The sequence below is a fragment of the Acinonyx jubatus genome, chromosome B1, assembly GCF_027475565.1.
Source record: "Acinonyx jubatus isolate Ajub_Pintada_27869175 chromosome B1, VMU_Ajub_asm_v1.0, whole genome shotgun sequence".
Taxonomy (NCBI): domain Eukaryota; kingdom Metazoa; phylum Chordata; class Mammalia; order Carnivora; family Felidae; genus Acinonyx; species Acinonyx jubatus.
This window is the reverse complement of record NC_069382.1, coordinates 134,552,609-134,567,904: the sequence shown is the minus strand read 5'-3', so window position 1 is coordinate 134,567,904 and position 15,296 is coordinate 134,552,609. Positions and strand designations below refer to the sequence as shown.

At 38.9% G+C, this 15,296-nt stretch overlaps 1 protein-coding gene across 2 annotated transcripts in view; it reads left to right on the top strand.

Annotated features, from left to right (window-relative positions):
• Window positions 1–12,832: 12,832 nt before the first annotated feature.
• The window catches only part of COPS4 (COP9 signalosome subunit 4), a 40,939-nt gene continuing 38,475 nt past the window's right edge, over window positions 12,833–15,296 (top strand). Inside the window, exon 1 of one of the 2 annotated variants that reach the window (XM_015068110.3) lies at window positions 12,833–13,129. In XM_015068110.3, the coding sequence (XP_014923596.1) occupies window positions 13,056–13,129 (74 nt within the window). In that variant the 5' untranslated portion in view covers window positions 12,833–13,055. The remainder of the gene's footprint in view (window positions 13,130–15,296) is intronic. The other variant, XM_015068111.3, reaches the window with a different exon arrangement.

Below are 15,296 nucleotides of genomic sequence, written 5' to 3'. Positions count from 1 at the left end.
TGGAAGCCAGAATGTCTGTGGCCTGTGCAAGGAAAGAGAAAATTGAATGGTAAACAGTCTTTGTTGAGGATCAGTAGGTGGTGAGTCCAGTTTATGAGGACCCTTGGGAGCTAGCCTGAGAAAACATTCTCAAACAAGTGACTGGTGGTACTATGTATGACAATTGTAGAAAGAAGAAGGAAGTTGAGACAGAGTACCCAAACCTGGCTGGATTCTAGGGAAATATGCCAAAAAAGAGAGAAAATTTCTCAGTTTATTTCACAAGACTAGCATAACCCTAATATCAAAACCCAAAACAAACAGTACCCAAAGGGAGGAAGTTCTGTTCTCACCATGACTTTGTTGCAGACAGTTGAGTATTAAAGTATCAGAAACAGTGGTGTGATACTAAAAAGAATTCATAACATGACAAAATATGGTTTATTCCAAGAATGGTGGTTTAACACTAGAAAATCTACTCAGACAATTTATTAAAGGAGAAAAGCCAAATGATATTCTTTAGGGATGCATTGTATAACATTCGACAGCCATTTCTGAATTTTAAAAATTCATAGTAAATTAGAAACAAAAGAACATTTCTTTAAGTGGATCGAGATAATCATCAGAAAATAGTAACATCATACCTTAGTGTGAAATGGGGGAAGCTTTCACATTAAAGTCAGGGACCAGTTAAGGATGCAGGGCTATAGCAGCTATTATGTAATGTTTTCTAGGGTGTCCTAGCTAAATGCAACTAAATAAGAAAAAAGAAAATAGACGTTTGAATACTGGAAAGAAGAGACTAAGTGGTCCTTATTAAAAACAATCACAGGGGGGACTGGGTGGTTCAGTTTGTCAAGCATCAGACTCTTGATTTCATCTCAGGTCATGTTCTCATGGTTCGTGAGACCCAGCCCCTCATCAGGCTCTGTGCTGACAGTGTGCAGCCTGCTTGGGATGCTCTCTTCCTCTCTCAGCCCCTCCCCCACTCTCTCTCCCTCTCTCTCAAAATAAATACATATACATTTTTTTAAAAAATCACGAAGAGCTCAATGTTGGGGTTAATTGCTTAGCATCTGGAGCCAGACTGCCTGGGCCCAAATTCTGGCCCTGCTATTTAGTAGCTGCAAGATCTCAAGCAAGTTACTTTTCACAGAGGTCTCAGTTTCCTTATCTGTAAATTGGAAATAATGTAGACATCCTATGGTTGTTGTAAAGAATACTGGGGCGCCTGGGTGGCGCAGTCGGTTAAGCGTCCAACTTCAGCCAGGTCACGATCTCGTGGTCGGTGAGTTTGAGCCCCGCGTCAGGCTCTGGGCTGATGGCTCGGAGCCTGGAGCCTGTTTCCGATTCTGTGTCTCCCTCTCTCTCTGCCCCTCCCCCGTTCATGCTCTGTCTCTCTCTGTCCCAAAAAATAAATAAAAAACGTTGAAAAAAAAATTAAAAAAAAAATACTGAGGAACTATGCATGAAACACTTCCAACAGTGCCTGGAATGTAGTAAATACTCAATGACTGAAAACTATTAATAATCAAAGCTACAGTACAACCTAATATATAATCTAAGACTTTTACTTTTTCAGAGAAAGCATTTTAGCTCCTGAGAGTGATTGCTATTCAAACATTTCTATTTCAAAAAAGAATCTTTGCTTTATATTTGCATGATGGCTTTTACAGATGAACTAAAAACATTTATTCAGCAAATATTTATTGATCATCTACTGGATCCCAAGCACCGTGAAAGGCACGGGGAACAAAGTGGCAAACAAGATGGAGCTCTCTCTAATAGAACTTTCCTCAATGGTGGAACTGTTCTATATCCACACTAATACAGTACTCACTAGCTACATGTGGCTATCAGACCACTGAAGTGTGGCTCTACTGCAGCTAATTATTTATTTAATTATACTTAATTTAAATTTAAATGGCTATGTGTGGCTGATGACTATATATTGGACAGCACAGTTCTAGAGGAAATGACAGACAATAAACAGGTAGAAAAATTAGAGATTTTTAAATGAATAAGGGAGTTTTTTTTTTCCCCCTCAGATACCTTCTGAGGAAAATATCAATACAGGGAATGAAAAGAGTGATATAGGAGTGCCTGGCTGGCTCAATCAGTAGAGCATGTTACTCTTAATCTCAGAGTCATGAGTTCAAGTCCCATGTTGGGCATGGAGCCCAGTAAAAATTAAGAAAAAAAATTTTTTTAATTAAAATAAAAGACAAGAAAGTGGTACCAAAGAAGTATGAGTTGGGTAGCATTATCAAGACAAAATGAAATGTGTTACTGGGTACCTATCATGTGTCAGGTATACTAGGTACAAAGTATATATTAGTTAATAAAATTTTCTGAAAATAGATTAGTTTCCAAAAGATTCTTCAGAGGCTATTATGTACCAGGTATACTGCTAGGTACAAAGTATACACTATTAATAAATTTTCTTAAAATAACTTAGTTTCCACAAGTTTACCCAGAGGTTCATGAGTCCATTTGTCATAAGTCCAGATGTCTCTATACAAGCAACCAATTTGGTTTATCAGAATGTGAAATTATATAAGTGTAATTATCACCTTGTTTCTTTTCATTATCATATAACTCTTTTAAAACAGATCTGTAATCCCTTAGCAACAGTTTCAAAATCCAAAAATTTTTTAATTGTTTAAATTTATTTTTGAGAGAGGGAGAGAGAGAGAAGGAGCAGGAGAGAGTCAGATAGAGTGGGAGAGAGAGAGAGAGAATCCCAAGCAGGCTCCACACTGTCAACATGGAGCCCAGTGCAGGGCTCAAACTCATGAACTGTGAGATTATGACCTGAACTGAAACCAAGAATCAGACACTTAACTGACTGAACCAGTTAAGTGTTGAGGTGCCCTTCAACATCCAAAATTTTTTAAAACTATTTTATAAAGCTTATGACAAACTCAGGAGAAAAACCTGCCCAATATGACATAAAGTATTAGTATTCTACGCTATTTAGTGTACGTATACATATATGCCAGTGCAGAAATATGAATGTGTTTGATTATGGGGTCTCATTATGGCCCAAGGGGTTGAAAGGAACTTTTCTGGAATGATGGGATGTTTTTGACCTTGGCTGTGGTGGTTGCATGAGGGTATACAACTGCCTAAACTCACTGAGTATTCTTAAAATGGATACAATTTATTATATGTCAATTATACCCCTTAAAGTTGGTTTTAAAATAAAAAGTTTTTAAAATTATGTATACATGTTCTTAAGTCCAAAATGTCCTCAGTTCCAAAATACGTTGATACTCAGTGATTTCTAATAAGGGAATATAGATCAGTATCACTTTGAACACACCCTAAGTTTTTTCACATATGATGCATGAAGTGATTGATAATGTCAAACCACCCAAAAGTTAAAAATGAACCAATAAAATCATCTGTTGGTGGTAGGCAGTGTTCAATTACTTTTCCTCTGGCAACAAGATTTATTTGCCTCTATAATAGTTATTTTTTTATATAATTAAAAGGATAGAAGTAGAGGATTCTCTGTAATGCTGTGATCTTTAATATTGACAACAATGTCCCCCAAGTTATCTGTCGTTTCACATTCTGATTTTCAGTTACCTGAAGTCAACTTGGGTCCAGAAATAGACATCTTCCTTCTGACATGTCATCAGAAGGTCAGTAGCAGCCTAACCCTAATGCTAAATCACAATGCCTACGTCACTCACCTCACTTTTATCTTATTATGTAGGCATTTTATCATCTCACATCATCACAAGTAGGTGAGTACAGTACAATATTTTGAGACTACATTCATATACTTTTATATATGTATTACAGTATATTGCTATGATTTTTCTATTTTATTATTAGCTATTGTTAATCTCTTACTGTGACTATAAACTAAACTTTATCATAGGTATGTATGTACAAGAAAAAGCATAGTATATGTAGGGTATAGTACTATCTGCAGTTTCAGGCATCTACCAGGAGGCTTAGAACATATCCCCTGCGGATATGCCAGCACTTGTCTTGCTAGGGGTGTAACCATCCCTAGTGTTACAAGTGGGCTTTACCCTTGAAGGAAGTACTTCCAGTGTTAGTCATCCTGAGAAAAGGCACATCACAAGACAGGATATAGGAACGTGAAAGAAGGGCTCACACAGACAGCAAAGTGCTACCAGTCTCTTGGCCTTGCTCATTTGGATCTGGACCCAGAGTTTAATGTGTTTGAAGAAATGTGCTCATCTTCCACCTAATAGAGGAAGAAAAATTTTGCCATTAGAGAGACTAGAAACTTTTTCTTTTTTTAAATATTTATTTATTTTTGAAAGAGAGACAGAGAGAGACAGAGTGCGAGCAGGGGAGGGACCGAGAGAGAGGGAGACACAGAATCCGAAGCAGCTCTAGGCTCTGAGCTGTCAGCACAGAGCTTGACATGGGCTTGAAATCACAGACCACAAGATCATAACCTGAGCCAAAGTCAGACACTTAACCTACTGAGCCACCCAAGTGCTCCCAGATTTGTTTTTTAATTGGAGATGGGGCTTGGGAGACAAGAGATACCAAGTGTTGGTAAGGATGTGGAGAAAAAAGGAACCCTCATGCACTGTTGATGGGAATGCAAATTGGCACAGCCACTGTGGAAAACAGTACAGGGATTCCTCAAAAATTTAAAAATAGAATTACCATATGATCTAGTAATTCCACTACTGGGTATTTTCCAAAAGAAAACAAAAACACTAATTCAAAAAGATAAACGCACCTCTATGTTTATTGCAGCATTACTTACAATAGTCAACGTATGGAAGCCGCCCAGGTGTTCACTGATAGATGAGAGGATAAAGAAGATGTGGGAGATACATACATATATATATATATATATATATATATATATATATATATATATATGCAATAGAATATTACTCAGCCATAAAAAAGAATGAGATCTTGCCATTTGCAACAACATGGATGGACCTAGAGGGTATAATGCTAAGTGAAAGAAGTCAGAGAAAAACAAATAGCATATGACTTCACTCTTATGTGGAATTTAAGAAAGGAAACAAATAAAGAAAATATAGATAAACAGAACAGACTCTTAAACACAGAGAACAACCTAGTGGTTGCTAGAGGGGAGAGGTGGGTGAGGGGGATGTGTGAAATAGATAATGGGGATTAAGAGCACACTCACTGTGATGAGTGCTGAGTAATATGTAGAACTGTGAATCACTGTATTATATACCTGAAAGTAATATAATGCCATGTTAATTATACTTCAATTAAAAATATAATAAAATGAGATAAATTAAAAAAAAAGGAAATAAAATGGACTTGCTGGGTCATTCTGACAAAGAGGAGCGTTGAGGAAGCAGAATTTTGCACTGAAACTTCTCTTCCTTTGAAGCTCATATAGCACTAGCTTTTGAAACTGCTGGAGAAGACCAAAGACATCTTAAACCATAAATAAATATATAAATACATAAATAAAAGCCCTCAAGAAGACTAAATTCAATACACACACAAGACTATTGAACAAAAACCATTTTATTCCCTTTTTAAATTGAGGTTCCACATTCAATAAAATGCATAGATCTTAAGTGTACAGTGTGATAGACTTTGATAAATCCATACCATACCACCCACATAACCCATACCTCTATAAACATATAGAATATTTCCACCACCTCCTGCTACTTCCCTAGTAAATCATATTTTTTTTTAATTTCCTCCTTCCTAGGTAATTTCTGAGTCTCTATCACCACATATTAGTTTTGTTTGACTTAGAACCTCAGGGGTGTCTCAGTGGCTCAGTCAGTTAAGTGTCTGACTTTGGCTCAGGTCATGATCTCATGGTTTGTGACTTCAAGCCCTGTGTTGGGCTCTTTGCTGACAGCTTGGAGCCTGGAGCCTGGTTTGGATTTAAAAAAAAAAAAGAACTTCATGTAGAGGGACTCCTATTATATTCACTTTTTGAGGTTTGATTTCTTTCACTTGGTATAATGTTTTGAGATTCATTCATGTTCTTGCACATATCTGTAGTTTTTTCCCTTCTAATGCTGAGCGGTATTCTATTGAATGCATATGCCACAGTTTCTCCATCCACTTTCCTTGTGATGATCATTTGTGTTGTTTTCCCCTGAGGCTATTATAAATAAAGCAGCTATAACATTTTTACACAAGTAAACAAATGGAAATCATGATTTTAAAAACAAAAACTGATGATACACTGAAGAATGATTGAATCTTGTTAAGTGGCCTGAAAAGTGGAAAGGATATCTCAAAACACAGAGCAAAAAAATATAAAGAGAGAAATTATGATGTAAAAGGCACATTACTTTGAATATACATCCTAAAGACCTGAAATATGACTGTTGGAATTGCAGAAGGAGAGAAAGGAACAGATAAAGAGAGGTAATAATTAAACAAATAATAATAGAAAATTTCCCTGACCTAAAGATACATGTGCGTCTGCAGATGAAAGGGGTCACTGAGTTCCAGGTAATGTCAATGAGATAAGACACATTTAGGCATATCTGAGGAAAATTCCTATAAAGAAAAGATCTTTTAAAACTTTTAGGTGGAAAGAACAAGTTACTTAGAACAAAGGAGACTGTGGGGCTGGGGGAGGAGGAGGAGGAGTGGGGAAAAAGAGAAAGAAGAGGAAGAAGAAGAGAAAAAAGAGGGAGAAGGAGAAGAAAGGTGCAGAAATAAAGCCAAATGAGAACAATCAAAGGCTATTAATTCAGAACTTCTATAGCAAGAGATTTGAGACACCATCACTTGTGTTTGACAGAGACTCAAAGGCAGGCAGAGGAATGGAAAGCTTTATAGTGGGAAAAGGGAATTCAGGTATGCCCTGATTGGAGGTTGCTGGCATGGGGGAGCTGTTGGAAGCTACCTAGAAGTGGGGTATCCTACATATTTGGTTAGGGGAGTGTATTTGGCTTTCCCTGGTTGGGGCAAAAATTAGGGAAGCTGTCAGTAATTAATCAAGTGGTGGCCATTGGGGGCTGATAACTACAGTTGTTTGGCTTCCTGGGATGGTGGCTGCAGATGGTGAGTTGCTTTCCTGGACTGGTTGCTGAAGACTACTTTGTCAGTTTTATTTATTTATTTTTTAAAGTTTATTTATTTTATTTTGAGAGAGAGAGAGCGAGCGAACATAAGAGCATGAGCAGGAAAGGTGCAGGGAGACAGGGAGAGAGAGAATCCCAAGCAGGCTCTGCACTGTTAGCACAGAGCCTGATGTGGGGCTTGAATTCACAAACTGTGAGATCATGATCTGAGCCAAGATCAAGAGTCGGATGCTTAACCAATTGAACCACCCAGGCGCCCCAGGTCAGTTTTATTTTTACATATGGTCTTGTCATTGTCTGTTTGCATACTCAGTCTCTCAAAGAGAAGAAAGAGAATGAGAATGGAGAGAAGAGGGAGGGAGGAAGGAAGGAGGGAGAGGAAGAGAGGGAGAGAAATCACTAGCATTGGACTTCTCATGTGAAATCCTGGAAACTGAAAGACTGTGGAGTAACATTTCTAAGGTTGCTGAGGGAAAAGGACAGTAGCACAGCCCAAATCCCATTCAACCATCAAGATGATAGATATTTGTGAATATGCACAGATTCACAAATATATTACCCATGCACAGCCTCTGAGGGATCAGTGAAGAGTGAGCACTACCAGGGGCACCTAGGTGTCTCAGTCAGTTAAGTGTCCGACTTCGGCTCACGTCATGATCTCATGGTTCGTGGGTTTGAGCCCAGCTCTGTGCTGACAGTTCAGAGCCTGGAGCCTGCTTTGGATTCTGTGTCTCCCTCTCTCTCTGCCCCTCCCCTGCTTGCATTCTGTCTCTCAAAAATGAAGAAACATAAAAAAACTTTAAAGAGGGAGCACTACCAAACAACAAAACAATCAGAGCAGAAACCTCCTATCAAGACAGGGCAGATGAAGAGAAGGGGAATCTGTAATGATTAATTTAGTTTGAATTTATATAGTAATGTAAGAGAAAAATGACAATGAAACTGGGAATTAATAGCACAAGTGTTAAATTAGTGATTCCTAAAACAGGGGAGACATACTGCAAAGGAAAAGCAAGTACTTGCTGAAGTGGAACAAAGTGCCAACCTATCTCAGTGCAACTAAGGAATTCAGTAAGGGTGGAAGGGCCAGAAGTCAGTATATTCTCAAGGTCTCAACTAGAAGCAAAGGATGTGGAAATAAAAATATTCTATGCATCTCATTTACTGAGGTAAATGCCTTTACAGAGGCAATGGGGGACTGAAGCGTCCAGAAGCGAGGATAGGGCTAAAAACCTGTCCTCATATATTGTTAAAGAAAAAGTGATAGTGATTGTCAGAAAAGGGAAGGTAATCACCAGTTAAGTTGAAAAGAAGATGAGCTTTAATACACTTTTCACACTAGTTAAATTGAAAAGAAATGATGCAGGACATGACAGAACAGCATAATAAGAAATGGAACACCCAGAATGAGCGGCAGAACTCAGGTAAGAATTAGAAGTAAAAAACATCATTTTAGAAATGAAGACTCAATTCGTAGGAAACGAGGAGTAAATAGAAGTGACAGATAATGCCTTAAGAGAAATAGAATGAAAAGAAAAAAATTAATCAAAAAATGTGAAAAAATAAATAAAAAGATTTTGATGAAAAGTGACTGACATTAAAAGAGGTAAAGATGATCTAACATAAAGACAATAGTAGTGCCCAAGAAAAGAAGCCAAAGGAATAGAACAAGTACAAAAAGTATAATTATAGATAATGTTATTGAAAAATTGAATACTGAAACTATCTACTGAAAGAGCACACTGTATACTGAAGAATATTGACCCAGAATGACTAACACCAAACCTTGGTCTAGTAAAATTACTTGATGTTAAAGGGGAAAAAATTGGAGGGCATCTAGGCAAAAATAGTAGGTGACTTACAAGGAAAAGAAAATTAAACTCTCATGAAATATTTTTCAGCAATGATTTAGGTCATGAGAAAATGGAACACCACACTGCAGATTCTCAAGAAAAGTGAGTCAAGGATTATTATACCTAACAAAACTGATTTTTCAAACATGAAAGGCACAAGATGTTTCCAACATACAAGAACATTCAAAATTATGTTTTCCAGAAGCCCTTCCTGAGAAACCTATTAAAGAACTAGTTTCCATCAACTAAAACAACTAGAGAGGTTTCAATATAAGAGCCGACAGTGAGCATTACATGTGTATTACTTACAGAACTAAGACTAAATGAGGACTAAGAGGAAGAAAATATATTTTGTAATATCTCTGGGGGCTCACAATATAGATATAGTCCAATTATGAAAAATGAGAGTAAATGGGAGAGAAATAGCAGGAAAATGCTGAATTCTTCAGCAATCATATGGGGGATGGTAATATTAGTATTGCTATGCCAAAGTTGTTGTGTGTACAATCAGGAGGGAATGAAATGAATAATTTTGGAATATTCTGATTCTGTAATCTGTGTACTTGTGAACCAGGATTCTGGATGTGGAAGTAAGGAGATATAGATGTAATACAGAAGAGGTTAAGTAAAATCACCTAAATTGGAATTTAGTAAAATCACCTAAATTGGAAGTATCAGTATGAACTCCTGACTTATTTTATTCTTTTTTTTTTTAATTTTTTTTCAACGTTTTTTATTTATTTTTGGGACAGAGAGAGACAGAGCATGAAAGGGGGAGGGGCAGAGAGAGAGGGAGACACAGAATCAGAAACAGGCTCCAGGCTCTGAGCCATCAGCCCAGAGCCCGACGCGGGGCTCGAACCCACGGACCGCGAGATCATGACCTGGCTGAAGTCGGACACTTAACCGACTGCGCCACCCGGGCGCCCCTGACTTATTTTATTCTTAAAATATGTATATATTTCCTAGTTCTGTCCTATGAAAAGGTTCCAAATGTCCAAGACAGTAGCAATGAGCACCCTAGCACTCAGATTGTTATCTGTAAATATCATTCCTAAAAGGAACTAAAGGAACAAGGACTTCTTGGTGAAACAATTGATTCTGAGTCTAGACTAGGAAACACACAAGATGACTCTAGAATAATTTTGTCACACAGCGTTAGCAACATGTGGAATAAATGTAGAGTAAATATGGGTGCTCAGAAAACAGCAGAACATATGCAATCACCTATGCTTTTTTTTTTCTTCTATAGCAGGGCATATTTCAGCTGGGCACATGGGACAGAGTAGAAAAAGCACCAGGAATAGGATCCCAGGATGACTTCTTCTGCATATCTGTAGGGAAATTGTGAGGGGGTAGAGACCAACTAGTTGGTTATATAAAAATGGGAGTTTCCTGGCCACGGAAATGGCTTTCATAGCCATTAATATGCAAGAGTTTAGTGAAAACAATTCATCTAGTGGTGTGGACATCTAAGCTAGAGAGCTGTTACCAAAACTTTCATGTGGAAGCATCACTAGATGATTTTGTTAATATTGACAGCTTTGATTCAGTAGGTGTTGGCTTGGACCTAAGGTTTTGCATAGTGATATAAAACTAGGATTTGCTAATTCAGATGTGCCTAGCTAACTTCTTGCTAAGCAACTGAAAAGAGAGAATAAGTTTCCAGTGCCGTGCTTGTTTGTTTTTCCTCCCTGCTGTAAATAAAACCTAAAAACATGTAGATTCTCTTAGAGGTTGGGCAGGGGTAATGAGCAGTCTGGAAGGCAGACAACTTCCCTGCCTAGCTTGTAGCTCTAGGGGAGGTACACGGAATGAGCAGCCAGGAAGGCAGACAAATTCTCTGCCTAGCTTGTAGCTCTAAGGGAGGTACGTGGAAAGAACCAGTTTGTGTGTTTGGCTCCTTTTTGCTTTCAGCAAGGTACTACAAACAAAGTTCGAAGTCAGGTTAAAAAGCAAATAGAACGTCTGGAAATTCTTGGGCTTCACTAAGTTGAAAAAGCCAACTGCTTAGGTACCCCTAAACACCAGAACAGAAGACTTGGCTTAGAGATTTTCCATAGCCCATTAAGGCTTTTTCACAAACATAAATGAACAAGAAAACAACAGAAAACAAAGATAAACTGAGGCAAAAATCAAATTAATAGAGTTCTCTTTTCACTTAAGCCTGTAGCTTCAGATAATCTCAAGATTGTCATCATTAAAAAGATGTTAAGAATGGTTCGAGTGTAGAAGCCAGCGAATACGCCACGTTTAACAATTGTTTCTAGAAACAACTGTGGGTGTGGTTCCTGGAACCTGAAACTGTCTGGAAGCAGTCAGAGTTTACTATTCAATTTTAAATTACATTAAAAAAAGTAATACTGAAAAGCCTGGCCTACAAAAGCTCTTGATCCAAGTCCAAAGGCATTCCCCCAAAGAGGGAATATTCTCCAACATCCAGTTAACTTGTATTCCTAGGGCAAAGCTGGGGCCCACAGAGTGTAATGGACAATAGAGCTCTTCTCAAAGAGCAGAACCAGGTTCTACCCAAGGAACTTACTCTACTACTAGGGTAATGAGTATTCATAATTCCTGCCCAAGATTCCACCATTGCTATGAACAAGTAACTGCTATGAGTTTCACATTCTTACTTTTTTTGAGTTTTAACTGTGGTTATCCTGTTCCTGTTCCACTGTTGTTTTGTATTACATGTATGGGCATGAGGCAGATAATTTGTTTTATAGTGCATATGGCTCTGGGCCATGAAAAGACATATCCCAATCTGATGGAGAGGGTTGTGCATCATCAGACATCCTGCTTTTTGGGTTGATATTGAAACTGAATAGAGAATTGATCTCTCTTCTTCACGGGTAAGAGTGTTTTACTGTAAGAAAGATACACACAGATGTTTAGGTGATCAGAGAGACAGATTGTAGTAGAGGCCACTGATTGTCCCTTTAAACTCATCTTTTTCTTTTTCTTAGGCAAAAGGCTGCCCAACTGGAAATCAGATTTCCAGCCTCACTGTTGCCAAGCATGGTTATATGACTAAATTCTTGCCAACGGCCTGAGATCTGAATTGAGGTGGGTAATATCCACTTTCCTTAAATTTTTGCCAACAGCCTGAGATCTGAATTGAGGTGGGCAATATCTACTTTACTTTCTTAAAGGATTTCCATGTTCTGGTCTTCTTTTCTTTCCCATACTGAATAGAGGGAACATGCTATTTATCACATACCATGATGGCAAAAATTCAAAAGTTTGACATCCTTTGTAGGCAAGGCTGTAGAAAATTGCATTCCTACACATTGTTGGTAGGAAGTTACCACAGCACTGGCTGATTGATTAAAAACAACTTAAGTGTCTAGCTATAAAAATTAAACTATGACATCCCCTCATTATATGTAATACTCTCCGGTTCAAAAAAATAATGAGGAAGCTCTCTGGACATACATGGTAACATCTCCAAAAAAAGTGAAATAAATTAAGAGGAATAATGATAAACACATATTTATTTGCAGAAAGAAATTCTATAAGGATACATGGGTAATTAATACAATTACATATGAAGATAGGTGACCATATGATTTGACATCCAAATGGAACAGTTTGTACAGTGAAAGGGCGTGTTATTAATAATCACTCCAGGACAACAGATGAAAATGGCACCATCCTGGACAAACGGGGATGCATGATCAACCTATACAAAGGGTACAAAATAGGACAAGAAATATATACGTTTTTATTGTATTTTACAACAGTACCACTCCGTGGTGAATTAGAAATAATTCGGTTTTTAGCACAAGTTTAGGACTGTCGTGAAGAACGAAGAACAACAGTAAACCACAAGTGAGAGGCGGAACTCGATGACAACGCGGTAATTTTGGCTACCCGGCACTTACTGGAGTTGCACAGGCAACACACGCCTTTGAACTTCATCCGCCAATCCTAAGTGGAAGCGTGCGAGCCTGAGCCCGTGGGAGAATCCTGGGCGGGCCTCAGTCTTGAGTGGATCCTCGCGTCATTCAACTCTGGGGACGGACCTCGAGCCGGCTCTCATAGCGGACGCTCTGGCCCACACAGTCGCTACTCTGTGGCACCTCAGGTTCCCTCTAGCAGCACTCTGGAGGACTACGCTCGTTTTCTTTTTGGGGGTGAGAGGCCCGGTAGCCTCTGCTGAGCTGGAAGAAAGATGGCGGCAGCCGTGCGGCAGGATTTGGCCCAGCTCATGAATTCGAGCGGCTCTCATAAAGATCTGGCGGGCAAGTGAGTATTTCCCAGGGGCCTGGGAGGTGGAGAGGGAACCCACAGACCTGTTCTCCTCGGGTTGATGGCGGCTTTGGGATGTGAGGCCAGGAGCCGGCCTGACGACCAAGGGGGCGGGCCTGAGGTCGTCTGCGGACGCAGATATTAGGAGCAGCAGAAAGCTGGTGCAGGGAACCCTTGGGGCAACAGACCTGGGGTGACTGTCAACATATTCTATCTTTGATAGCTTCCTTACCAGTTTCTTAAGAAGCACGGTATGAGAGACGACTGCTCTCACGGCCTTCTTAGCCTTCCCTGGTGCCTCTTTCCATTGCTGCTGGCCTATCACACCAAATTCTGGTCTCTCTTTGGACCCCCCCCCCTTTTTTTTTTCCTTTTTTGATTGAGAGAAAATTATATTCTGGGATTTTGATGAAGAGTTTTCTAGGAGATGGCTTCTTGAGGCTGACGGGAGCTGAGAAGGTATGGCCGCTATCATGATCAGAACCACTTGGACCATCTTCTGTGAGTCCTTGTGTTTTGGGTTCTCTGCACCACCAACTCTGAACAGGGCCACATAGGAAAGTCCTCACTACGTCGGTCAGGATGTCTAGATTCGTGATGTTTGCAGAAATCTGAATTACTTAGGAATTTCTTGGACTTTATGTTGAAGGTTTAGGTCCACTCCACGTTAAAATTTGTGACATGTGCCTGTCATGAAGCAGTTATTCAGTAGTGTTAATCTTAGGTAGGTAGGTAGATATTGTACTTTTTCTCTTTAGATAGATAGATAGATAGATAGATAGATAGATAGATATTGCCCCTTTTCTCTTTGTAGATTATGTAGCACCGTTCTTTTCTAATGAACTTGCATTCTGTTTAAAGTTTGAGTCTCAAGTTAATGGTAATATTTACATTCTGACAGCTGAGATCACATTGATCTATATTAACGGGATACACCTGCTCTAACCTGGCCGTTGAAACCTTGACTGTGCTTTATGTAGGTTCTGCTGTCTTTTCTCTGGTGGTATATGTAATCTAGTTTTATCAGTGGGAAATTTAGCTATGTATCTTGGGTTTAACTACTATGTACCGCAGTTTCCTCCTCATGAAAATGAGGATAATATGACTTATTCTTGTCTGAGGACAAAATGAGTATGTATATGTATATACACTTATATCACACGTACACTTAGAGCAGTATCTGATGCCTAGTGCCACAAGATTGTCATTGGTACTATTATTATTATAAAGCAGTTAGTCAATACATATATTGACTTATTCCATGAGTTGTAAATAAGTTGAATGTGTCTTCCTGGCTTAATCCTTTTCACTTGCAGTTTTCACAGATTTGAGTGAAAGTCAAATAAGCATATATTTTTCACCATGCTCAGCTTATATTTCCCCTCATGCTTGCTTTCTTTTTTGTTATGTTGAAGAACACAAAGTACATTATTTATCGGAAGACATACCGTTTTTCAAGTATTCGCAGGATTCTGAAACTTAACCTAAGAATCTACTTCCTCAGCTCTGAATTGGGGATAAACAGTAGTACCTATCTTATAGGGTACTTTAGTTGTTTATTACTATGTAACAAACCAAAAACTTAGTGGTGTGAAACAGTTCTTATTTTTCAGGATTCTCTAGGTTGACTGGATTGTTTTGCTGGTTCAGATCTAGGCTTACTCATGCAGGTGCAGAGTCAGCTGGCAGCTCAGTTGGGGCTGGTGGAATTAAAATATACTCATATATATCAGGCTGTTGGCTGACTGTGTTTCTCCGTGTGGTCTCTCATTCAGTGGTTCCTTACAGAGCCATGGGAGTGTTCCAGAAGGGTGAGAGTGGTAGTTGCTAGACTTCTTAAGGCGAGCCTTGGAAATCTCATAATGTCAGTTCTCTAAAACAGGTCAAAGTAAGTCACATGACCCTCCCAGATTCAAGGGAAGGAGAGATGGAGTCTACCTCTTTATGGGAGGAGTAGCTAAGTTACATTGCAAAGGGGCATGGGCAGATGGGAGTATGATTCATTAGAGGCCATTACTCTAACCATCTACCAGATGAGGTTATTGTGAAGATAAAATAAATAATGTGCTTGATAACTCACAGCCAGTGCTTTCTGAGGAAAGTCTTGGCCTTGCCTGCAGGTATATCTGGTCCTTTATGGACAAGAACATGTCAGGATAATTAT